At 36.2% G+C, this 24,262-nt stretch overlaps 7 protein-coding genes across 8 annotated transcripts; 3 read left to right on the forward strand and 4 right to left on the reverse strand.

Moving 5' to 3' along the window:
- Positions 1-648: 648 nt before the first annotated feature.
- On the reverse strand, positions 649-1,960 carry spn-D (spindle D). 2 transcript variants are annotated; one of them, XM_014234554.3, is made up of 6 exons: positions 1,684-1,955; positions 1,518-1,624; positions 1,267-1,454; positions 1,071-1,199; positions 782-970; positions 649-726 (listed from the first exon to the last, which is right to left on the reverse strand). In XM_014234554.3, exons 1-6 carry the CDS (start codon positions 1,842-1,844, stop codon positions 694-696), a joined length of 807 nt encoding a protein of 268 aa, XP_014090029.3. In that variant the 5' UTR covers positions 1,845-1,955; the 3' UTR covers positions 649-693. The 2 variants fall into 2 exon arrangements, with proteins under 2 accessions (XP_014090029.3, XP_069967218.1); XM_070111117.1 differs by lacking the exon at positions 1,071-1,199 and having other exon boundaries at positions 1,684-1,960.
- Positions 1,961-2,669: 709 nt separating this feature from the next.
- Positions 2,670-4,807, forward strand: LOC106617396 (uncharacterized). The gene is made up of 2 exons (XM_014234546.3): positions 2,670-4,457; positions 4,522-4,807. Exons 1-2 carry the CDS (start codon positions 3,861-3,863, stop codon positions 4,717-4,719), a joined length of 795 nt encoding a protein of 264 aa, XP_014090021.3. The 5' UTR covers positions 2,670-3,860; the 3' UTR covers positions 4,720-4,807.
- Positions 4,808-5,498: 691 nt separating this feature from the next.
- Positions 5,499-6,641, forward strand: LOC106625860 (uncharacterized). The gene is made up of 2 exons (XM_036377708.2): positions 5,499-6,268; positions 6,355-6,641. Exons 1-2 carry the CDS (start codon positions 5,651-5,653, stop codon positions 6,544-6,546), a joined length of 810 nt encoding a protein of 269 aa, XP_036233601.1. The 5' UTR covers positions 5,499-5,650; the 3' UTR covers positions 6,547-6,641.
- A 630-nt stretch (positions 6,642-7,271) lies between these two features.
- Positions 7,272-13,958, reverse strand: Karybeta3 (karyopherin beta 3). Its single transcript, XM_014234597.3, has 8 exons — positions 13,642-13,958; positions 12,093-12,242; positions 10,314-11,408; positions 9,588-10,218; positions 8,630-9,349; positions 8,440-8,564; positions 8,109-8,296; positions 7,272-8,031 (listed from the first exon to the last, which is right to left on the reverse strand). The coding sequence occupies exons 1-8, from the start codon at positions 13,720-13,722 to the stop codon at positions 7,701-7,703; spliced, it is 3,321 nt and encodes a 1,106-aa protein (XP_014090072.1). The 5' UTR covers positions 13,723-13,958; the 3' UTR covers positions 7,272-7,700.
- A 108-nt stretch (positions 13,959-14,066) lies between these two features.
- rpk (ripped pocket) lies at positions 14,067-16,056 on the reverse strand. Its single transcript, XM_014234528.3, has 2 exons — positions 15,602-16,056; positions 14,067-15,539 (listed from the first exon to the last, which is right to left on the reverse strand). The coding sequence occupies exons 1-2, from the start codon at positions 15,975-15,977 to the stop codon at positions 14,230-14,232; spliced, it is 1,686 nt and encodes a 561-aa protein (XP_014090003.2). The 5' UTR covers positions 15,978-16,056; the 3' UTR covers positions 14,067-14,229.
- Positions 16,057-16,129: 73 nt separating this feature from the next.
- On the forward strand, positions 16,130-17,758 carry Dlip2 (Dorsal interacting protein 2). Its single transcript, XM_014234572.3, has 2 exons — positions 16,130-17,077; positions 17,166-17,758. Exons 1-2 carry the CDS (start codon positions 16,315-16,317, stop codon positions 17,621-17,623), a joined length of 1,221 nt encoding a protein of 406 aa, XP_014090047.2. The 5' UTR covers positions 16,130-16,314; the 3' UTR covers positions 17,624-17,758.
- Positions 17,634-24,156, reverse strand: Bap170 (Brahma associated protein 170kD). Its single transcript, XM_014234571.3, has 3 exons — positions 23,731-24,156; positions 19,254-23,646; positions 17,634-19,093 (listed from the first exon to the last, which is right to left on the reverse strand). The coding sequence occupies exons 1-3, from the start codon at positions 24,015-24,017 to the stop codon at positions 17,948-17,950; spliced, it is 5,826 nt and encodes a 1,941-aa protein (XP_014090046.2). The 5' UTR covers positions 24,018-24,156; the 3' UTR covers positions 17,634-17,947.
- Between the last annotated feature and the right edge of the window lie 106 nt (positions 24,157-24,262).

Consider the following 24,262-nt stretch of genomic DNA (forward strand, 5'->3'; position numbering starts at 1 on the left):
TGAAAATATGACTAATAACAACAACCAATATATCTACATAATACTCGTAGTGTCTCGTAGTTCGAATTGTGGAAAACTAAAAGAGATAATAATTGACGAATGTGGGTTTTAAGATTTGTATTTAACAAACCTTTTCGAATACTCAAAATATTACGGGTAAAATTTATATTTTAGTAATGCATGCATGAAGCCAATTTTTTAAATATATACATACATATGTATGCTTGGAAGTTTGTTTATTGTTGCTATTATATTATTATTATTATATTTTTCAGATTTGATCAAAAATTTCTAGTTTTTAAATAATAAAAATATACGTACATACTTAAATAGTTCTCGCTATGGGTGAATCATAAGCATTCAATTAAACTGCAAATCAAATTGCATCTTTAACTATGCTTTTTAAAATAATAGAGAGCGTGTTTCTCAAGAATTTCATACTCACACAAACTTTGAATCTCTTTAAACATTGAATATGCTGGTAGTATTTACAAAGGCATGTTGGAATTCATCTAAAACTCTTTAAATTATATACAATGATACACTGGTGGAATTCTTTAGAGTAAATGACTTTCATGGCGTCACAGCAATTAATCATGAAGGTAAAAATAATCATATGATAGGTGCTCGTCCACTTACCACTTTGCATAAATAATAGGTTACAACTAGCTACAGTTAAAATGTGTTTGCTCTTTATGATATATCACGAATTCCATTTTGTTTGATCTGTAAATAAAATTTTTTTAATTTAACGCAAGAGTTTTTAAAGACGGCAAATTACCACAAAAGGTATTGCTACTTGTGGTACTATATTCGACTTTTCCATCAATGCAACGTAATAATTTTTTTCATTACATTTACTGAGAATGATGCGCTGATTAATTTTATGTTCGTGGCTGTCGCCTAATGCAGGACATATGTTCCAGTCATTGCCAGTAACACGCGTTGTTAACTCATTTGTTATAACAACCTGCAATAAAATAAATGAATCCAATGTAAAATTTTTGGTTACAATTAAAACAACATTAAGCATATAAGTTTAATAACATACGCGAAACATTTGTACTTACTACCACTTTATACTCTGTCGCTAACTGTTGCAGCTGCGATAATAAACTATAAACTATTGCAGTACGTTCTGCCACATCTTCAATTAAGCGCAAAGGGAAGGAGAACGAATCAATGATGATCAGTTTTATCTATCAAATTGCATATATAATTTCATAAACTTAAATACAAAAAACATATGAAAATATTTATTTTTACCTCATTATGATTAATTAGCATTTCACGTAGACTCTCTACAGCAGCTTGTAGTACCATATGATTTTTACAATATATATAAGTCACTCCTGCCAATACTGAATTAACAGTAAAAGGACATTGCGTGCCTAAGTCAAGCCCAACTTTGGGTAAGGCGCGAATGAAACGTTTTTCGGCACAGAACGCAATTTCTAAATGTTATTTTGTTGATTAGTAAAGACAACATGACAAACAATAGCTCAAGTTTGCTTTACCTCGCAAACGATTAGGACTGAAATCTTGATTAGTATCCAAATACACAGCTTGGCCCTGAAGACCGCCAACTCTCCGTGGAAATTGCACATTGATACAAAGCTGCAAACTATTTATTATAATTATTAATTTATCGATTTTCGAATATAATTCAATATATAATATTACCACATTTGTGTTTTCCCACAACCTGGTCCACCGCAAAATTCTGTAATCAAACCAGCTGCAAGGCCACCTTCTATATTATCATCCAAATTTTTACAAAGAGTTATAATACGTGGCATTTCTTTCTCTTGTCGCCATATCTCGAAACAAGTTGTTTTAAACATCGTATTAAACCTTTGCAGATAAATTATATTGTTATGATAATTGGCGGTTTTATTTACAATTCGATGGTGCCGGTTTGTTTGCCTTTTGTTATAATATCAGCTGATTGCAAAACGAGTGTTGTAAAGCTTTTTTTGGATATATTATACTTTAGTTAGTTAAACGCGTATAACGTAATCGAATTATTTTCTATAATTAATGAAAAGTTTCATTTGTTTAGAAGTAAATACAAAGAGCAGTAATGTATTTACGTAGTAAGAGAAGAATTTAGTTATAATAAGAAACACATACAAGTTTTCACTCACATGATGCAAATTTTTCACAAATTTTTTTTTCATTACAACCCTGTGCCTTTTTTTTCGGTTCGGACATTCTTTCTCCATTAACGTTTCCTGACGCTGAGATTTATTTTTAACAACAAACCGTACCGTTTTTGGAGATTTTGATATAATAATCGTTTATTTTTTCATAAAGTAAATATATAAAGAACATATTTCAATTATTTATTCGAAATGGCGACATTGACTTCCTATAATTGTTAAAATATTTACGAATAAATAATAAAATTTCCGGAAGTGCGAAGGTTTTAATTTTAGTTTCCCTGCGGTCGAATAAACAATATATTCTGTATTTGGATGACTTATTTAACTTGGTATGTAAATTTTAGTGTTTTATCAAAAATGTTATAAAATAGTCCCAACAACTTCACATATGTATATGTACGTTAAATTAATTCCATTTCATTTGCTACAATATTAATTTTGTAATTACTTATCTTAACTTTTAATGCTATTTTAGGTCAAAAATGTCTAAAAAATCATGTAAGGAATAATTCAAATACTTTCGACTGAACAAAGAAAGTTTGAACAGTATGCGACTTACGACATTGTGACAACAATGAGATTGAAACTATGGCAGAAAGAGCTCATCTTAACATTAGATGAAATCTGGAACATCCCTTTGTGGGCAGGCACTTAGCGGAATCAAACGATTAATTTCGGCAATAAACTCATGGTAGTCGCCTTTATGTGCTGGACTGGACTTGCAAAAATAGTGTTAAGTATCCTGTAAAGTATTCCTGAAAATTTGAAGAAAAATTATTTATCCACTACTGATCCAACTAATTTCCAAGAGGCACATTTGTAAAACCTGTACACAGGAAAATATTCCTCACATTATGCACATCTTCCTCGTTCATACCACCCTCCTGGACCAATATCACATATCAGATTTGGACAATGAATTACATACAGGGAATTATGTATGTAGTACATATTTATATATTGAAGCGTCGCATATCAATAGTTATAATACAAATATTAAAAGGAAGAAATTTCTGAAAAAAGTACGATTCTCCAAATAAATGAATAAAACACTGGAATACAGTCTAACGGTATATTTTCTAAACAACAATTATGAAATAGCCATTGTAATATCAGTATTAACTAATATTAGTGGATAAAATAATTATAATAATCGTCAAACTGTTATAAATCACCATTGATCTCAAGGTGTTGCCTGACAATTTAAGACTAAAAAAACTATTATTATCTGTAGCAACATGTTGCAAGAATATAAAAATTCGATATATTCTAATAGTTCATTGACCTACAAATAATGCAAAATCGTTCTTGGACTTGAGGAATCTTCCATGTAGAATACTGTATTTAGATAGATAGATAGAAGTTTATATTATATATACAATTACAACTCGCAGAGAATCAAATTGGCACCTTTCTTTTGTCCCCTCTACAATTTAGAGCATAATATTTCAAGTACTAATATTTATAACACCGCTCACGAGATTGAATTTATCAGTAAATAGTTTTATCAAATACTCTCATGTTGAACTACATAAATCCGGGAAAATACATAACGGCGTTATACCTAAACAAGGTATAAATAGGAACCATTCAAGTTTAGTGTTCATAGAAAAGAGGTGTTATAAATTAAACATCTTGCGGTTAGTTGCGGAAAGTAGTCAGTGCAATCTTAAAGACATTTTGAAAAATCAAAAGATGGTTGGTACTTCGAAGGAAAAACGCATCTTTAAACAGTATGAACCAACAATTTGTTACAATAAGCCGCCTTCGGCACAAGTCGATCCAGTGGAATATGACAACAAACGGCTTCAAATGCTTTCAGGTGAGATCGCCGAAACACTGATCGTACCAAAGCGCACCGCGCGCACATGGACAATGCAGGCTGGCGATTTGTGTCGTATTACTGTCTGTGAAGGTTCACAGGTGGGAGATATGAATTTCTGGAATTCGGACAATATCAAGGAACACTTCTACTCAGGCAAGACACGCCAGTTGCATAGTACACATCTCAAAGTTTACGATCGCTTATGGAGTAATTTCCCCTATTTGCGACCAATGGCTACACTCGTTTACGACACGCTAGCGGATTATGGCATCGACGAGCATGGTGGTGCGCTGCACGATGTAGTTGGTACGCGTTGTGATGATTATACATACAAATTAATTACCGGTAAAGATCGTGTGGGCAGCTGTCACAGTTCGCTAACGAAAGCGGTGGTCCAGGAGCGTGGTATGAAAGAGGAAGATGTGCATGACGTATGGAATATTTTCATGTGCACTGGCTTTACGAGAGTGAGTATAGAACATTTTGTTGCATGTATAGGATGACGGTTGAAATATTTTTCACAAATTTCAGGATTCTCAACAATATTTTTGCAAGCCAAGCCCAGCACGTAAAGGAGACTATCTCGAGTTTATTGCCGAAATTAATCTATTGATTGCGCTAAGTGCCTGTCCACAAGGTGATGTTTCAATAGTGGTCGGTGAGGAAGTACCCGATGAGATATGTCATCCACTGAAGGTGGAAGTTTTTCGCAAAAATAATAATAATTAACAATTTACATACATATACATATATTGGAAAAAAATATGCCATAGTTTAAAAAATAAACTACTAGATACCTGTTTAGCACAAAAATTAATATTGAATATGTTTTTCCATTTGATAAAAAGAATTTTTCTACGAAAGTAGTAGCTTTTTTTGTTGTTTGATATATTATTTTGATTTATTGATTTAAATCAAAATTAAAGTGATGTAGTATGAATGTCATCATGAAATCTAGTTGTTGCCCTCCCGCCAAAGCGTAGATTTCTGTAAAGATCAATTGATGCAAAACCTGTTTAATATTGTGTAAAGATACGCGTAAGCGGAGAACTATCAGAATAGCATAAGTAAGTAGGAGATAGCTCAATTATGAAAAAGCGGTAATTTTTTTAAATATATGACAATAAAATATAATTTTTTAATAACCCTTAGATTATGCTTCACTGTAGAGATGAGCAATTCATTTCGTACCTACGTATATACATGTATTTAATTTATACATACGTATGTATATAAATAAAATGGCCAGGATCATTTAGCCGTTCTCCATCATATTTCGTTATTATCGATTGAATTTCATAGTTTCCCAATGCTGTTTGCGTATTCAACAAGGCATACCAGTTTATATAGTACTTTTCTGTTTAATAAACAATTCGCGTACGTATGTATATACAAAAATATGTACATACATATATAGCTATGTATTCGAATAAATAAATACTACAATAATTTACTTTTCGTACTCTGTTATCATAAGCAGCTTTGCGCAAACTTATACTCACTAGTAAAATAAGTTGCTCTCTTTCAAGTTTGCTTATAAATGAATAAAGTCTAACATATACTGATTAGATTTAGCAGTTCTATTTGATAGCTGAAGTTGCGCGTATAATATATTTTTAGGTAATAGCTCGAGTTATAGTGGACATATTATTCCCAAAATATGACGGCGAACAATGGTGGTTGGTGTGGACGCGGTTTTAAACACCGTACTTTTCCCAAATACACTCCTTTGATATGTTATAATAAACCTGCTTCGGCACAGGTCGATAAAACGCTGTACGACGACAAACGTTTTGAAGCGCTCACTGGCGAAATTGTGGAGACGGTGGTCGTACCAAAGCGCAGTGCGCGCACTTGGACCATGCAGGCTGGCGATTTATGTCGCATTACTGTGAGCGAGGGTTCACAGGTGGGCGATGTGAATTTTTGGAACTTGGATAATACCAAAGAACGTTTCTATTCGGGCAAAACACGTCAATTACACAGCACACATCTCAAAGTTTACGATCGCTTGTGGAGCAATTTACCTTATTTAAGACCAATGGCCACCTTCGTTTATGACTCATTGGCCGCCTATGGAATTGATGAGGATGGCGGTTCATTGCATGATGTGATTGGTACGCGTTGCGACGATTATACCTATAAATTAATCACTGGAAATGATCGTGTGGGCAGCTGTCACAGTTCGCTTACGAAAGCGGTGATCGAGGAACGTGGCTTGAAAGAGGAAGATGTGCATGACGTTTGGAATATTTTTATGTGCACAGGTTTCACAAGAGTGAGTATGCAACAGTTTTGTTACATGCAATGTCTACTTATTTATGATGGCGTTTCAAATATTTGCTATTTTGTCATACATTTTAGGATACTCAACAATATTTCTGTAAGCCCAGTCCAGCCCGTAAAGGAGATTATATTGAATTTATTGCTGATATGAATCTTTTGGTTGCATTGAGTGCTTGCCCGCAAGGGGATGTATCTATAACGGTTGGCGAAGAGGTGCCTGATGATGTCTGCCATCCGCTGAAGGTCGAAGTTTTTCGCAAAAAGCAATAGTCTTGCAAAAATGTCTTACTTTTTATAAGTTTATTAAAAAATATTTGTTATCATTACAAAACGCAATAAAAGTGTTGCAATGGATCCAAGCGAAATGAGTGTTGAGTGAATGGACGGATTATTGAGATTAGGTACCCTCAACATATTTTGTGAAATTGTTTTAGTGTATATTAAAAAGTCCTTGTCGCTACAAAAAGGAGATATTATATGAAATGTTCTCCTTTGATTGCAAAAGTGATATCGCTCAATAGATTTTCACTCTAAATGTACATGCTTAACCATTGTTGAGCAACACTTGTGCGAAATATATACAAAAAAGAATTTCAGTAAAAGTTGACTGCTTTTCGAAGCAAATGATAACTAACACTTTACACTTTCTCTCTTTTCCGAAATAACAAATATAGATAGTGGGTGCTTAAGCAAACGTAATTCAATTTTGAACTTCTTATAATTTCATTTAAAGTAGGTAACCGAGGCGCATGGATGCGAACACAAGCGAGCACATTAACACTACATTTGTTGTTTCATACGTAGTAGGTCGACCGAAGTCTCCGTTTTCGTAGAAAGATCTAATGGAGTGGTTTCGTTTCAGTTGGCGTTACAAAATACCGTTAACTTGCAAAAGTCGCCTACGAAGCCTATGAGTTTTCGACAATGAAAATAAAAATTTGTAAACAATGTTCAAAATTTCACTCGTAAAATCAGCATCAGATTTACTGCAATAATTGTATATGATTATATATATATATATACATAGTTGTATATTTATTTATATATTTAGTACACATATACATACATACATAATAAAGTAGTATTTATATTATAATTTTTGTTGTTTCAAAAAATGAATTAATAAGTATTTAACGTTTCATTGAAAGCGGACTTGCCACTTTTTCAAGCCCTTTGTGGTTTTTGTTACTAAATTAAAAACCAAATATTTGCGTCTGATGTCGTACAGGTCAAGCTTTTAACTGTGACGGGATTTGTTGTGTTTTGTTGAACTCTGAATTCATATACTATTGTATATATATATATAATGTGAGTTGTTTTTACTCATTTCTTTTTTGCTTCAATTTTGATTACGCATACATAACTGTGAACTTATCTACAGCATCAGCAGCAGATGTCGATAAATTTGCCGTAGTTTTTTGTCTTTATGCAGTTGCTGGTGCACCACCAGCCAATTCTCGGTAGGCATCCTGTAGGGCATATTGTTGCTCAGGTGTTAATATGCTAGCGCATGCCTGGAATACTTCTGGATTGGACTCCACTTGCTTCACTATGCCCAACATACGTGTGCCGATATCGCTCAACGACGACACAACTTTTGTAACAAATGCTTGGGCTATTATTGATACTATTCGTGGCAAATTGCTGTTATTGTTTCCTAATATGATGGGGTGATTGGCCTGGATAAGATCGCACATGTAGCCATAAATGTGTGGTGCTTCATCAGCGTCCTCAGTTACGGGCAGCCAAGAGAACCTGTTACAATAAAAATAATTTAGTATATATTTCGTATATATCTTTGTATGTATGTATGTATGTATGAAAATGCTTACCAAACATTAATAATATCGTTCACATTTGGTATGGCGCTACTGTTATATTTCAGGATCTTTGAAACTGCGGCAATAGCGTTCTCTGTGGGATTGATATTCTCGTGATCGCGGCTTTTTGGATCAGATATAACTTGCACCAGTAAGGGAATCATTTGAGCACATGTAACAGCAAACTGTTCACCACCAAACTGAGAGAGAAAAAAATGTAGTTTAAAATTTAATTTGTTTTATAAAGTGATTTTCAAAAGTGATATAGGAATTTATCTTTGAATTAGTTAATTTTTTATTCTTTACTCTTTTATTACTAACAAAAAACAGTGTTGCATTTTACCTGTCCCAATACACCACAACCGTAGGCGGCTGCTTGGCGAACTTCTGCTGATTTGTCGGTAACATATTGTAACAAGGCCGGTGTGAAAATCTGTTGATAAGCAGCACATGCTGGGCCGCAAAACTCTACACAAACAATGGAAAAATACTTAGATAGTATAGTACTCACAATAAATATAATCAATACTCACCAATGACATCGTCAAATGCACAAACGCCCCACTGCCTATCGGACCATGAGCGATTCGGTTCAAGCAGCTTTATAAAGTGCGGTGCAATACGATCGAAATTGGGTAAAAATTGTGCTTTATTGGTCAGGAAAAGTGCGTGCGATATATCCACCACCTTTGAAAGTATATATGTATCGGTATCGTCTTGTTCAGCCAACTCCTCTTCGACACCGTCGTCGTAGTCCTCCTCGTTGCGCGCTTGCAAACGCTTGTCGGCACGTTCAAAGTGCTCACCCATGTATTTTGTAATAATATCCAATACTTGTGTCATTGAGTCTTCATTCAAACAATTTGGACCCAATGTTTCAATGCATTTAGCCAATGAATTAAGTAGTTCTGATTGTACATCCGCTTCCGGTTCTGTACCTATGACTTTCAGTAGTTCGGGGCAAATATAGAGCCACATTCCCTCTAGGTATTGGGGACCCTTAATCTTAGCACAATCCAACAAATATGGTAATGATTCGGCCGCCGCAGTTCGTACGCCATCGTGGAAATAGAATTTCAACATTGGGACCATCAAGCGTACCACCTCTTCGGCATAGTCAGCGAAACCTTCCTTCAATTCACGTGCATAGCAAACTAACATCTCACAGGCTGATGCCTTATCCTCCATGCCAGCAGTGCGAATAGCAAAGTTTTGCTGTTCACCCAAATTAATAAATGACCATTCGACATCATCTAATGTAATCAAGAGATAAAAAATGGTTTTTGAATAGCATAGACGATATTAGTTATTATAATAATTCAGTAAAATGAAATATAAATTAGTATAACCCTACATTTTTATAATTTTTTTTTTGCTGAAATTTGATTTCAGACTCTTAGGTAAATAGAAAAGGTAAGGGATAACCGAGCTTAATTGGAATTGATCCAGATTTACAGCACATTACATATTTAAAAGCAAATTTACACAAACCTTCAATGTCCTCCACTTCGTCATTGTCCAGTAGTGCCACTTCTGGTTTCATAGCTGCGGTATGCATCACGGGTCCCATTACCAACGGCAAATACTGTTCGAATTGTTTGCCCAAAATCTTGCACATGCGAGCCCAAGCGGTTATTAGGTAAGATGTTTGTGGGTCATCGTCTGGCAAATCTCCTTCGGTGTGTGTTTTCAACAATAGGTCCATAACTTCACCAGCATCGGTGATGAATTTCTCACGACCTACTGCCAAACCAATCAAACTGACGCATTCGATGGTTTTGCCACGCAACATACGCAAATCCTCGGACTTGGCATTTTGTATGATGAATTTCAGGCATGGCATAAGACGATCATAGTACGTAACAAACTCCTTCTCACAAGTATCGGCGACCGATGCGATAGTGGTGACAACTTGTTCCAACACCAATTTATTGCCTTTCTCTACCAGCTCTTTGAATTTGGAATTCAAAATTGTCTCCAACTTCGACATAATTCCATTCAAGTAACGAGTCAAAATGTGTTTTGGACAATCTTCAGAGAAGTTAACCAAAGCGGCGCCAGCGTGTGCTTGTACTCGTGGATTTTCTACATCGTCGAGCAAAGATAACAATCCCGGCACCACCTGCACAAAAAAAAATTTTCATTTAACAATATGTTTATTTATTTACAAATTATTTTTCAAACCAAATTATTGCTTTTGATTTTTAATGCACTCACCTGGTCGTGGAATTTCTTTTCAAATGTAGGTGCGAAATCTGTAGACATCTGTCCAATGGCATTGCAAGCAGCGTAACGAACACGTGGATGGGGATCGCGCAAGAAATTCAATACGCCTGCCATAATTTGGTCCAACATGGCCTCCATTTGCTTATGGCAACCTTCGCCAATGGCCGAAATTGCCATAAGTGCGGCATAGCGCTGCTTCCAGTCGGAGTGCCCCAACATATTCGGCAATGCATTCATAACATGAGGCAACACGGTTTTACCGCCCAATCCGCAAGCCAAGCGATCCAAAGATGACTCCGCAATGACATTGTTATCACTATTGTCGTCATCGGTTACCACATCGGAGGTGGACCATTCTTTATCATCGTCCAAATCTGTCATCATTTGCAATACCAAGGGTATTAATGCTACGACGTACTTATCCGCACGCTTACGTACCATAGCTGGTGCATTCTCCGACAAAGATACCATTACTTCCAAAACTAAATGACGCCAACTATCCTCTACATCTGTTGCACCAAAAACTTTCATACACATCTCGAAGATGTTCTCCAATTGGGGACGTAAATATTTCGGGCATGTTTCGGTCATATCGATAAGTAACTTCAACAAACTCTGATCATCTTGTGCTTCAATACTCTCAGCAGTGATCATAATCATGCGTGGCAATAAATCTGAGAAATGCTTAAATATATTAGATTCCCCATCCTTGTTATGGTGCAGTATAAAGGCACCAATCGCTCGTACAGCTTGAAAGCGTACTTCCACATCAGCTGTAGGCTCCAAACTCTTGGCTAACATTTGCTTGATCAAATCTAAATACTGTGCCTCTTGATTGCCAAAGATAGATGGAACACTTGCGAAAATTCGCAATGCCGATTCTTGTAATTGAGCCGAAGGTGAATTAGCACATTGGAATAGAAATTGCAAGATATCCGTCCATTGATTGTTTCCATCTTCATCGGTAAGACTGCGTGCGACTTCGGCAACCAGTTCACAGATTTTGCGGCGCAAATTCGGTGTAACTTCTTGCTGCACTGCTAACAAAATCTGCTGCAACAGCTGAGCTTGCGATTCTTGCGGCAACTATGCACATGGGAATGGAAAAAAAATATGATTCAACTAAATACTAGTAAAATAAGTGTATTAAAATCATAAATATTCCGGTAAAATTATGAGAAAACATAGAGCCGGCAATATTAATTTTAAATCATGTTATGTTTATTCTGGACTTTTTATGCCATACAAAGTTAAATTTGGATAATTTGGACTTGTTTTAAATGAATCAACTTAAGAAAACTGTCTTTCGATTATTTAACCATGTTTGGATCGGTGGGTCATAATAAAAAAAATCGTTATATTTTCGAATAACCTGTTTTTAGGAACTGTGCAACTTCCAATTTTATTTGAAACATCAAACCTTGTAAATTACATTTTTTAGCCATTTCTAAAATTTTAGTACCCACTATTTATTGGATAACAAGACCTGCAGTGTCGCAGTGATAGACTATGGTCGAATCTTTAACAAACGTGTTATCAATTATATTATATATAATTTGCATATGGATAAGGCCTGTTTATTTACATTTGTGTATGAGAATGCATGTAAATAAAAATATACATACTTATATAAATTTTCATATACATATCAACAGGTGCATGTATACATAGATAAATATTATATTTCATCACACCAATCATTTAAGCAAAATCCTAACGTAAGTAATAAAAGCAAAAGCTTAAGTAGTTCTTCGATATTGAAAAACTCACCTCTTTGTAGAATTCAGCAAATTCAGATGTAAATAATCTACGCAAAAGTACTGCCGCCATTTGACGTGCCTCTTCCGATTGTTGGCCATTGTGGATTGTACCCAACAGATGTGTTACTTTGACATCGCATGGCAAATTGTTATAAGCATCCTATTTATAAAACCAGCATTATTAAGTAATTTAAAAATTAATATAAAAACTACGTAAATAATTACATTTATTATAATATAGTAAAATTTCATTTGCAGATGAAAAGTTAAGTTAATGGGGCATTTTGTATTAAGGAGGTCACAAGGGTATGCAATGTCCTAGATTGTAACCACTATAACACAAAAACGTGACGTAAAAACAATTTGGTGTGAAATCTGTTTTAGCACGTAAGCCTTCCCCACAACACAAAGCATTTTTTCAAGGTCATAGCACCTAATATGCAATAATCAATTTTAAGTACAACTTTGCCACCAGAAATCCGTAAGTTGCAGCATCGACATTATCGACATCAACTTTAAACATTTCTAATAATACCTATATTCAAAAAAGAACACTTTGCGTTTGCAATATACTTATGCGGATATGTAAAAGTATATCAGTTCATGATTAAAATGGGCGTTGGTACATATATTAGAAATAAATGGAATTTGTTCATATAATCGCCAGTTTCTAATTCGTGCCATAAGCCCTCGTCATTCATCCTCGTCACCATTATCGCAAACATATCACTACCACCTTTATGATTGGTTGCCTGTATTGCCTTTTCTTCCGTTCTCTACTTTTTGCAAATTTTTGCGCATATTCAATTGTCAAAAATAGAATGTACCTGTATGTGTATTCCATTTTTTACGAATTTGCTAGCTAAAGCAATATGTAAAAAAATAACTATTCAATTCTGACTAAATAGACATAACGTGTTCATATTTAATACTTCTGCACTTCTATTGCCTTTCTGAATATTCTCAATTACGAAATGGGTATATTCATCCAAAGGATTTATGAAACGCGTAAACCTAACTACTTATGTGTTTAAAGAATATATTTAAATAAGTAAAAGAGAAGGAAAGAACAACAATACCAAAATAACGAAAACATGTGTAGCATAATGAAAACACGTTTTGCTAAATTTTCTCCTTTTTAACACTCGTTCGTTGTCGTGGTCGTTGCAGCGGATGATATATGCTATAGTGACTGTCAAGTGCAAATTAAAAAAACCGATGCATATGCGTGTATATTCCAAATGCATATTTATATATACATTTATATATTCCAGCATAATGTATGTTTGTAAATTACATACATGCACATTGCAAGCACAAGAATATGTAAATTAATTTATATATGATATATGTATACATACATATGTATATTAGCATTGATCGCTGCAAATTATTTGATACCACTTTTACTGAATTTATAAGCGCCCCACTGCGCAATAAATATTAAGGAGAATTTATTAATTGTTCATCTACGTGGTGTAAAAATTATTAGGGAGTAGAAATGTTTCTAAGACTTATATGGTAGTCATGAAATTATTAATGTAATTTATAGTACCCACCTCAGCTTGTTGACGCACATCATTGTCCGTGGACAACAACGAATTCAGGAGTTGCTGAAATTGCACTTGGTCGGCGGCCATGACTCAATTCAGTTTACAAGATTCCTTTTATTCACTTACACTACGTAAACTTTGCAATCTGACCGAAAAATTCAAAGTCCTGTAAAGCAACGATTTCTAATGGTCAATAACAAGATATCAGGACTGGAAATAATTTTTTCACTTGGAAAACTTTTTCCTTCCTATATTTATTATAAAATCTCATTAAAATCACGCACAGAACCGCACACTATAGCGCACGAATGATGAAAAGAAACGACGAGTTCACAAATTGCCCGCTCGTTCGTATGTTGTGCTTTGGAAAACGAGCGCGAAAAATTCAATTCATTCGTTACATGTAGGGGTTGCCGTGTCAAAATAAATGGTAAGTGTGTAAATAATTTGAATTTATTGAATACAAAATTTAGATATTATCACTTTCTATGTATATGTATATTTATATTTAAGAACTTGATAAAACGTAACAATGATAATAATAATAATAAAGAAAAATAAACATTACATAAATAAAAACAAACAATTACGGCATTATGATCCTGCCAAACGTTGCATATTACTCCATAAACGTAGTGAAATATGATATAAGAGTTCAACCAAACTTAATATAGAGAACCCCATAAATAGACCAAAAATACCTCCGCAATTAGCCAAAAAATCAGTTACACCATACAACTCAGATCGCTTAGATGTTATAAACTGATGCTCTTTAAAGTATATAGAGAGACGAGACATTTGTGATCCAGGAAAGTCTTTAAAAAATGAAGTATCACCAGTTGCTTTTAACATATCTTCTAGATCGAAATTTCCATGTGAAATTTCAGTATTGTAGACAAGTGAAGTACAAGCCGGCAAACAATTACATTGTGTGGCGCCTAAATAATTCAAATGAGATTCTTTTAGACCCTGTCGAAATTCACGTAAAAGCAAGACATCTTCGGCCCTGTCGTAACAAGAGATTTTATTCTCCGCACATACTGGCATATCTAAAGTGCGAGGCATCGAAAACTTCACACACCCACAATTAGCTAGAGTTAAATTTGTTAAACATTCCAATACACAATTATTTTGTGTATACACTTTAAAGAATCTGAGTGTACGCTCATGTTCTAAAAAGCATTGACGTCTTAGTGAGGGATATTCTGCAATTCCTGCTGACGTTGTGATCATATTTGGTTTAACAGCAATTACCACTTCTTTTCCCATAGGAATGCGCACAAACTGATTTGAAACTTGCGGGACGTCATCGGGTGAGTGTAGTGATACTTTGAAGCCTTGTATTGGACCACGACACGTATAGTCTACTTCTTGACGAAAACTCTGTAACGCAATAAAAAATCCTGCCCGAGCTCCAGCGCCTAAAACCCGTGCCGGATATGTTTTAATTCCACTATCCACTGTATAGCCATTTTGCAAGGACCACTTTAGGGGCCTTTTTAGAATTAGATTATGCTTAGAAAAGTTTTGAAATCCAACTCGGTGATACTGAAAAGTGTCTTCCCGATACAAATCTGTTGCGTTGAGACCGTTAAACGTATAACATATGCCTTCATTTGTGTAAGTAGGTGTAAAAAGTTCATCGCATTCACCAAAATGACTAAACCATTTACAATAGTAATAATATCTATTAAACTCCGGTTGCATATTTTCCAAAACTCTGAAGTAATCTATAAGATGAGTAGAAATAATTGGAGTACCATGTTCTACTAATTGCGGATTACAGATATGAAGAAGCGTACGGAATTCTTCCAAATCCACGCGACTAATATTTTTTGGTATAAAAAATCGCCTCGCCTTTACGTGTTCCCGAAAACTTTTTAAGAATTGACCATAAGTTACACCTAAAAAAAATTAAGATCATAATCGTTCGATTAATATAATACTAAACCAATTTATTACAAACCCTCTTTCCTAGGAATCCTTTTGGTTTCAGAACATATAGTAATCGCCGGAAATGGTATGCTCCAAACAGGTGTGGATTTTTCAGAAAAACTAACTATCACTGGAGTTTCATTCCATTTTATATAAATATTATGTATTAAATTTGAACAACAGTATATTGAAGCCAAAAAAACACATAACCAGAAAATCTTCTCTATTAAAGGACGACGTTCTCCAAAGTATTGGATTCCATGAATTGATGTGTTAGCACAGTACTCGAAGTATATTTGTTTAATACTTCTCCCAAGTTTTTTATAATGTGGAATATGTCGGGCTGAATCTAGTTCTTTTGAATCCAGTGTAGGCTGTTTATTATTACTTATGATCATATGGCTCATTTTAAAATAGGACACTTTACGAAATGGAAAAAATATAAAAATTATTAAAATGAACCGGTAACGGTATAAAACAAACAGATAATCTCTGCCATAGAGTGCCCAAACTAAACTTTTTCTGTGTGTTTCGTCATCACCAGCAAGAAGTTCACGCTGGGGATATGTTTTGTTTTTCTCATGCGAACTACACTTTTTTTTATTTTTGTAAATCGCTAAACAAGATCCAATTTATCTTTGTTATGCTTGTTTATTATGATAAATAAAAATAAATAGCGATAAATGTAAGCTACATATTTTTTTAACTGTGTAAATATGGCGAAACATTCGCGATACAAAATTTATGACGTTTAGCAAAGTTGGCAAGGCAAAAATAACAACAAAAATAACGACGAGATCAAAATGTTTATTTATCATCTGTGAAACAGATTATCCCTACTGTGAAGTGTTAAAAGATTCAGTTTGGTATTTTGTGCTTCATTGTAAGAATTTCAGAGTTAATGATATTTATTCTACTATAATGCCATACAAAGCTTGTGTTTATAAAGGCTGCGAAAATTACACATATGATTGCGCACCTTGTGGCAATAAAAAATTTACCCTTTTTGCATTCCCAAAAGATCCTGTTCGTTATGAACAATGGATGAAAAGAGGTAAAGTTACCGATAGATTGCCGGAAACACAAATGCTAATGTGTTCCGACCATTTTGAAGGAAAATTTATTGTAAGAAACGCCCGGCGAACAATGTTGACAAGCACAGCGGTGCCGCTTCCGTATCACGAAGAAAGCGTTGATATTGAGGAAGCCGAGGATAATATTGAAAGGGAATGTGAAGTTGGGCTAGTTAAAGTAGCTGATGCTTTAGACACAGAAATGGTGTTTTCAATTCATGGTGACCTAAATGATAGTTCTACGCTCATTAGAGTTAAAGAAAGTGGTTGTGAGGATGATGATGAAGATGGATTGTTGGAGTATGATAGAATAAATAACTTGGATGCAGAATACTGTGTTGAATCTACAACAATGAAGGATGTTGATGATATACAGACAGAAGTGAAAGACATGTTTGCCGTAGACAGAGTTTATGAAGATGAACATTTGTCAGGTAAATTATTTTATACTAAAACTTCAAATCATTAATATACCATATATATCAGTCATTAATATACCATAATTTGTACTTATTATTTTAGGTATAATAAGACATCCAGAGCAAAAAGAAATTTCCTTCAAGGGTTTAAAAACCAATAGTATTAAAAGGCGCATAACACATTCGAGCACCGATGAAACACAAGAACCCTCTAGCTCTAAAGTTATCATATCGAAGTTTAATAACTTAAATAACAGTTACGATCATGGTAGAACAGTTTCTAAACGCAAAATAAACCAAAGAAGCGGGGATAATAACAAATACTTTAAAGCAAAAATCCAAAAAGAAAATGAAACACGTCAAGACTCTCCAAAAATAAATTCGGAAACCTTGGTGAATGCGGAAGCTGTTACATGCTTCATTTTTAAAGGTGAAGAATACGTACAAATGCCTAAGGAGTATTACATACAGGAAAAATTGGAGCTTATGGAGAAATTGAAAAATTACGAAAATATTTTACGAACATTTAAACAAAACTTACTTAACTTGGATTTGGCATAAAGTAAAAAAATTTGGAACTACGATTTCTTTATTTAAAAATATTGTAGTTTTCAATTCAAGACTCACAAAACAGCAAAATATATAAAGAATATGTTACAATTAATAATTCATGGCGAATAAAAAGTACAAAATTTACATTGTTTCTTTATTTTAACGAATAATAAAGAATTAATGTAATTTGTTGTAGTTTTTACTTGGATGAAGGCTAAATTGAATATATCATTTCACCATTACATATTAGTTATTAAAATACAAAAAAAAAACTTTAAATATGTATATGTAAATGGTTGTTAGTTGGATCTACTACAATGGATATAAATAGAATTAATTATTCAACTCGAAAAGAATGTGTGAAATCGCACCACTTGACTCCACATTACTCAATGCTATATTGGATAGATGCGGTTCATAACGCCGTAAATTGCGTTTTGCTGTGCTGGTATAGGTAACCAAATTTCTTAATATCAATGCGGCGGTTAACCGTATGCTTTTCGTTACCGGACCTTCATTTTCATCCATTACCTCTTTGACGTAGTCGGCTGTGTGCCGCTTGATTGCGTTCATAGCTGAACTAGTGGCGACGCCGATTCCATACAGTTGTGAACCAGATGAGGACGATGATGTCGATGGCGCTGGCGAGGCGGTATTGTTACGTTGCGCCTGCGCTTGTGCCGCCTCAACATTGCGTACTATAGTTACCGGTGCTTGCGTTGGCTGCAAATTGACTGTGCCTGTTGCTACTCGTCGTTGCGCAGCGGCATGTAAACTATCGGTCGTCAAGTGACGATCTATTATGTGTGTCATAAGTGAATAACGTTTGCGTGGTATGCCATCGCAAAGACCTGGACCAACGCCCCACTGGCAGAAAATTTCCGCAGCCGGATCCAGATGATCCGGGCAATGCACCGTAAACGCATGATGCTGCAAATCATTAAGAGATTTGTATTTACGACGCGGACAGTTGCGCCAATCACAAACATATAACCAGTTGGGATCTAAAGGTGGTGTTGCATTGGCTGCCGCGGCCGCTGCCACACCAGGTGGTAACTGCACTTGCGGCAGTTGGGGCATCGGAAGTATGGGTTTCACCAATGGCGTTTGAACAGTGCTTGCTGGTGGTGGTGTACTTGATGTTGAGACAGCTTGTGCTGTTGTTGCGACTGTTGCCACTGTGGTTGCTGCATTACCAGAAATATTTGATATTTCATTGAGTTTGGATACTTCTTTTGGTTGCGGTTGGCTAATGTTGCTTGTGCGTGCAGTCTGCGTTAGAGGTGGTGGCTCAGTAGCAACCATTTTATTGTTAACAACTGGTATTGCAGATTGCTGTTGTGTATGTGCTTTGATTTGTTGCACAACAATTGCATTACTGGATGGTTGCGGCGACTGTGATTGTTGGGCGACGCTCTGAGCTGCGGTCGGAGATTTGGTTGGCAAAGATGATTGCATTATATTGATTTGTTCACCAGACTGAAAATAATATATATTTTGATAAAATTAGGAATAGTTGATTAAAAGCAAATTAATAGCTTGATTAGCAATACATTATTATGATGGCAATAAATGAACGATTTATAAGTTTACGCCTGAAACATATACATATGTATATTTATATGTAAATCAACTTTACCTTTTGTGTCTGTTGTTGCAAACACAACTTCTGTTGAATAATTGATGGATGCTGTTGTTGTTCAATAACTGTGCGTATTTGTTGGGTTTGTTGTGGCGTCTGTTGCTGTTGTTGTTGTTGTTGTTGTGGCAACACTTGTTTTGTTATAATCGTTTGAGAGTTCAATTGGCTCTGTTGCGCAGGTGGTGGTGTTTGCGTAATTACCGTCTCCTTAATTTCAATAGCTCGTCCACCAAGTATCATTTGCCGTTTCTCGGATGGTCCCGATATTATGTGTTGTTGTATAATAGATTGATGCTGCTGCAATTGCGGTATTTGTATGGGCGATGGTGACACTGTCAAGCCTGGTGTAGACTGCACAATAGACACTGCTTTCCCTATACGCGAAATGGTTGCTGGCTGATGTTGATTTACAGAGGACACTGTTGTTGTCGGCATCTGGGGTTGATGTAGTTTTATCGTAGCTGGAATGTGGTTTAGCTGTGAAAGTAATGATGGTGAAATTTGTCCAGAGCTCGTTTGCGTAGGAGCGATAGTGGTTACTTGTGATGTTGACAATATTTGATTTCGTTGCAAAAACTGATTACTGCTCGACACACTCGAAACATTAGCAGTAATGGCACTACCGCTAACTGGAACATGAATATGTGTGGCAGTACCGGTTTGCGGATTTATGAAATACTGCTGTGTTGTTGATGCGGGCAGCGACGGTTGTGGGCGCTGTGCTACCAACACTTGGCCCTGTGGCGTTCTCATGATCATCTTTTGTGAACCACCTGTTATGAGCTGCGGTTGCGAAGGATGCGTTTGCTGACCGGCCATCGTTTGCTGCTGAAGTATAATAATTGTTTTTGTACCGGCTGATTGTTGCTGTGGTGTTTGAGTAACTAACACCGTTTGTTGTGGCGGTGGTGGTTGTGGCTGCGGTTGTTGTGCCACTAGATATGTTTGACCTTGTTGATTTGTGGCAAGCACATATTGTGTTGGTTGTTGCTGTGGCGCTGCTTGCGGTATATTTTGTGTGATTACTTGCTGTATCAACTGTTGAGGTTGTGCCTGTTCTAGTGACTTTTGTTGTAGAATAACTGGTACAGTCTGTAATCCTTGATCTGTTTTTATGGTAGCCATGGCTGTTGGCAGCTGATTAGATGGCGCAACACCACTATGTGCGGTCAGCTTTAACTGTGGCGGTTGATTTGATTGAAATACTAGCTGACGCTGAACACCTGGTAGGGTAGCCTGTTGAATTTTTGCTGGAATTAGCAACTGTTGCTGTTGAATAGATTCATTCAATTTTGATTGCGTTGAGATAGTAGATGTTGATGAAGTAGTAATTACAGCTGGTAGTGGTGGTATGTCTTCTAAATCCTCGTCTTCTAATATAGATGCAGCCATTTCTGCGTATAAATTTGCGGCATTCTTTGACGGTGTTACTTGGGGATCCTCTTTGGCGTTTATTGGTTCCAAAGCTTGTCGTTTTGCGGGTTCCGTACATTCCTCGATTTTACGTTTAATAATTGTGCTGGGCGTTGGTGGTTCTCCACCCTTTTTATCGAGTATTTCTACTAGCATTTGATTGGCAATAATTACTGGACGTCCACTTGCATCCTTGGCCACGTTATTGCCACTAAGTGGTGCCAATGGTGGAGGTGTTGATTCAAGCAATGGCTTTTTTTCCAAGGGCACTTGTGGATTCAGCGGCTTAATGGTAGTCTGCCCCACTTTCACGGGTGTATTCTGCATAAGGGGATTATTCACCAAAGCACTTAAAGCCGTACTGGCAACTTTTATTGGTTGTTGTGTAAGCGCGTTCGCTGAAGCATTTGTTGAAGTACTTGCCGACGACTGGCTACTGTTGGCGGCAGTATTTATTTCCTTCTGATTTTTTTGTTGACGTTGTGTCACCTTGTTGGCCAATAAACTTTTAATAAGTGAAGAGGATGGTTGCACTGCTGTATCTGTGGCGTTTTGTAAAGACAACGATGGTGATGTCGCACAGTGTGGTGTCGACACTACCAACAAAGCTGCGTCACAGTGAGACGAGCTGGTAGAGGTAGTTATAGACGATGCAGCAGATGTGGTAGTTTCTTCAACAATTTTTGTTTGGGCATCAGATAGCTCTTGGATAGTTGATGCGGTCATACTAGTCGAAGTGAGTGTAGGAGTCGTGATATCCGCAGATGTAATGTCGGGTTCATGCTGCAATTTGGGTTTTTTCTTCAGTTTACGTGCAGGCGTTGTACCAGCGGCTGGTGATTCAACTGTATTCGCTTTTGGTGGTAGCTTACTTTCCAAAAGTTTTGTCTGATTTTGAGGTAACTTGGTGGATTGTATGGGTAATGGCTGTGCACGCAATCGTATACCAACGTAGTAGAAACCTGACAACTCAGTACCATCACTTCGACGCGCCGACATGGGACCAACATTGTTCGTATATATCAAGCGTACAAGACGTGGAAATTGTAAATGATTAACAACCGAGTGTTTACCGAACTTCTGGCAGTGTGCTAAGTACATGCGATAGAGTTCTTGTTGTTCCACGTGACTATCTGTTGTTGTTACTCGCTCAAAAGTAGCGCCTAGCCAAGCCAAAGCATATTGTTCGTCCTCGTGTGTAAAATTTTGTGTCGGACCAGTAGGTAATTGCGCTCCATTCGTTACGTTCTGCTGTACTGTCGTTGCTTCTGGTTGCTGTACAGTCGTTGCTGTTTGCATCGTAGTTGTCTGATCCACCAACATGGGTTGTTGATTTTGGGAGAAATCAGTTACAACTTGTGGCACTCTTACAGTAGTCAATTGCGGATGTGAAGGTGTAATTTGTGTTGACATCACTTGCATAGGTACGGGTGCTTGCGGTGCTGGCAATTGAGATGTTGGCACAAGCACATTTGGAGGGGGTTTCTGTAAAACTGCGACATTTTGTAGATTTGCGATGTTTTGTGCAACCATTGGCAGCATATTACCAGGCACTGTTTCTACAACTCGCATCAAAATACAGCCATCTGGCCCGTATGATTGTGCTTCGACAGTGACTAGAGACACTAACTGGTCTACAATACCTCGTACCTGCATTATAAGATGGCATGACCGTGTCCCCAATGAAGTTAGCGCGTAAATCGTTTCAAGTGTAAATATAAGCAGCATGATATCATTTAGACAGAGAAATTGGCATATGCTTTCATAAAACTTAAGATTTAAAAACTTGTTAATATGCTCCTCATTGCCATCGGTTTGACAGAGCTTGTAAAGTGTCTCCAAACTGTTTATGATTACACCGCGATCCATACTTTCAATACCATCACAGAGTGTTGCCAATAAACTGCGCGAGACGTCATCGGTTGATGGATCTAACAGTTCTATTTCAGTAGCAATATTACCGGCTATATCCAATATCTGATTATGTAGATTACCCCAGCGTATATTGGCACCCATCACTATGAAACGCATAAATGATCGATTTTTTGCAAATACATTGATGTTTTCCTCAAAAAAGCTAAGATTTCGAAATATAGCCACAATTTGCTGTACCCGTTGACCGACATACTCCTGTGTGCCTTCACCGGGTCCCAAATTTAAGAAATCCCAGTCCATATCATCGTCAAACTTTTTGATTACTTTTTCAGTATCATCTTCATTTATTAGTCCGGCATCACGCATAGCTTGTTCATCTGAATACAAATCTAATATCTGAGGTTTGTCACGTAATAAGTCGCGCCAAAAATTAAAAAGTGAATGTTCGCGTACTTGTGTGTAAACATGTTGAAACAATTTGCGCAAAGTGTAATCTGGAAATACTCCCGTATGAGCCAGCAGCACATCCAAAAGTTTTGGATATTCATTCAGCTTTAGTGTGTGCTTATTTTCATTTGACATTAATGAGCAAACATTTATTGCAAAATCTTGCTCATTAGGAAGCGGTGAAATTAGAGAAAGCATAAGCTTATCATAAGGTGACGGTTTATGAAGATCGGTAGAGAATTTATAGGTACGACGTCTATCCATATTAACAATATGTTGTCTGTAATTGTAGGCCATTGGGACTGCATTGACGTTGGTATTAACGCTATTGCTTGAATAAATTGACGCAGGATAACGACTTCGTGAACGACCACCACCTTCCATCGCATCTGCAGATTCTAGTGCTTCTATTTTATCTGGATCTTCGCCGAAAAAATTCTGTCTCTCATATTTTTCCAGACAGCGTCTGTATATATACTTTACTGCGGCAGTAGCATTTACACATTTATCACGAATGTCTAATACTGGCAAGACTTCGTCCCATTCATCTCTTTGATTCACCTTGTTGAAACCACCGCGTTCTGTTACTTCGCTGTAAAGTCGATGGAGATCTATCTCTCGCCCGCTAATTTTCGGCGTGTACATAATTGGTGTACTAAACATTAAAAAAAATAGCGATGCGTTAGTTTTTTTCTAAGGAATAGAATTGTTACTGCTGAGTTAGCAAAAATTTACTTACGCACGCCTCTCATGAAATTGTTGCAGGTCACGATAAAATTCGTCTGGAGGTTTTGGTAAAGTTTTTCCCTTGGGAAGTATGTTATTAGGTGTATTAGTTGAATTTACTGACGCAGCTGTATCAATATTTGTTACTGGTGTACCCATTATATGAAAACTTTTTATGCGTAAAGGTGTTCCATTATTAGCGGAAGATGCACTTGGGATTGAATTTGCAATTGTTGCCGGTGTGTTGTTGGCGTCATTTCCTACAGGCACTGAGCCTTTCAAAGGTTCTTGTAGAGACATAGTTACTATTATATTGCAGAAATAATAGTAAAAATGTAATACACAAATTGTTTTATAAAAAATATTTTTTAAAAATATATCAATAAAATTACAAACGCGGAAAAATTAAACAAGATATATTTTCTCAATTAATAGCGTTGCCAACTACTCACTACCAACTGTTTGAGCAAGCCACAGGGATGAATTTATTCACAAGTAATCAAATTTAACCCATAAACTACATTCCCTTACACGACGTTCATACA

This window comes from Bactrocera oleae, chromosome 2, assembly GCF_042242935.1.
Source record: "Bactrocera oleae isolate idBacOlea1 chromosome 2, idBacOlea1, whole genome shotgun sequence".
In the NCBI taxonomy this organism is placed as follows: Eukaryota; Metazoa; Arthropoda; class Insecta; order Diptera; family Tephritidae; genus Bactrocera; species Bactrocera oleae.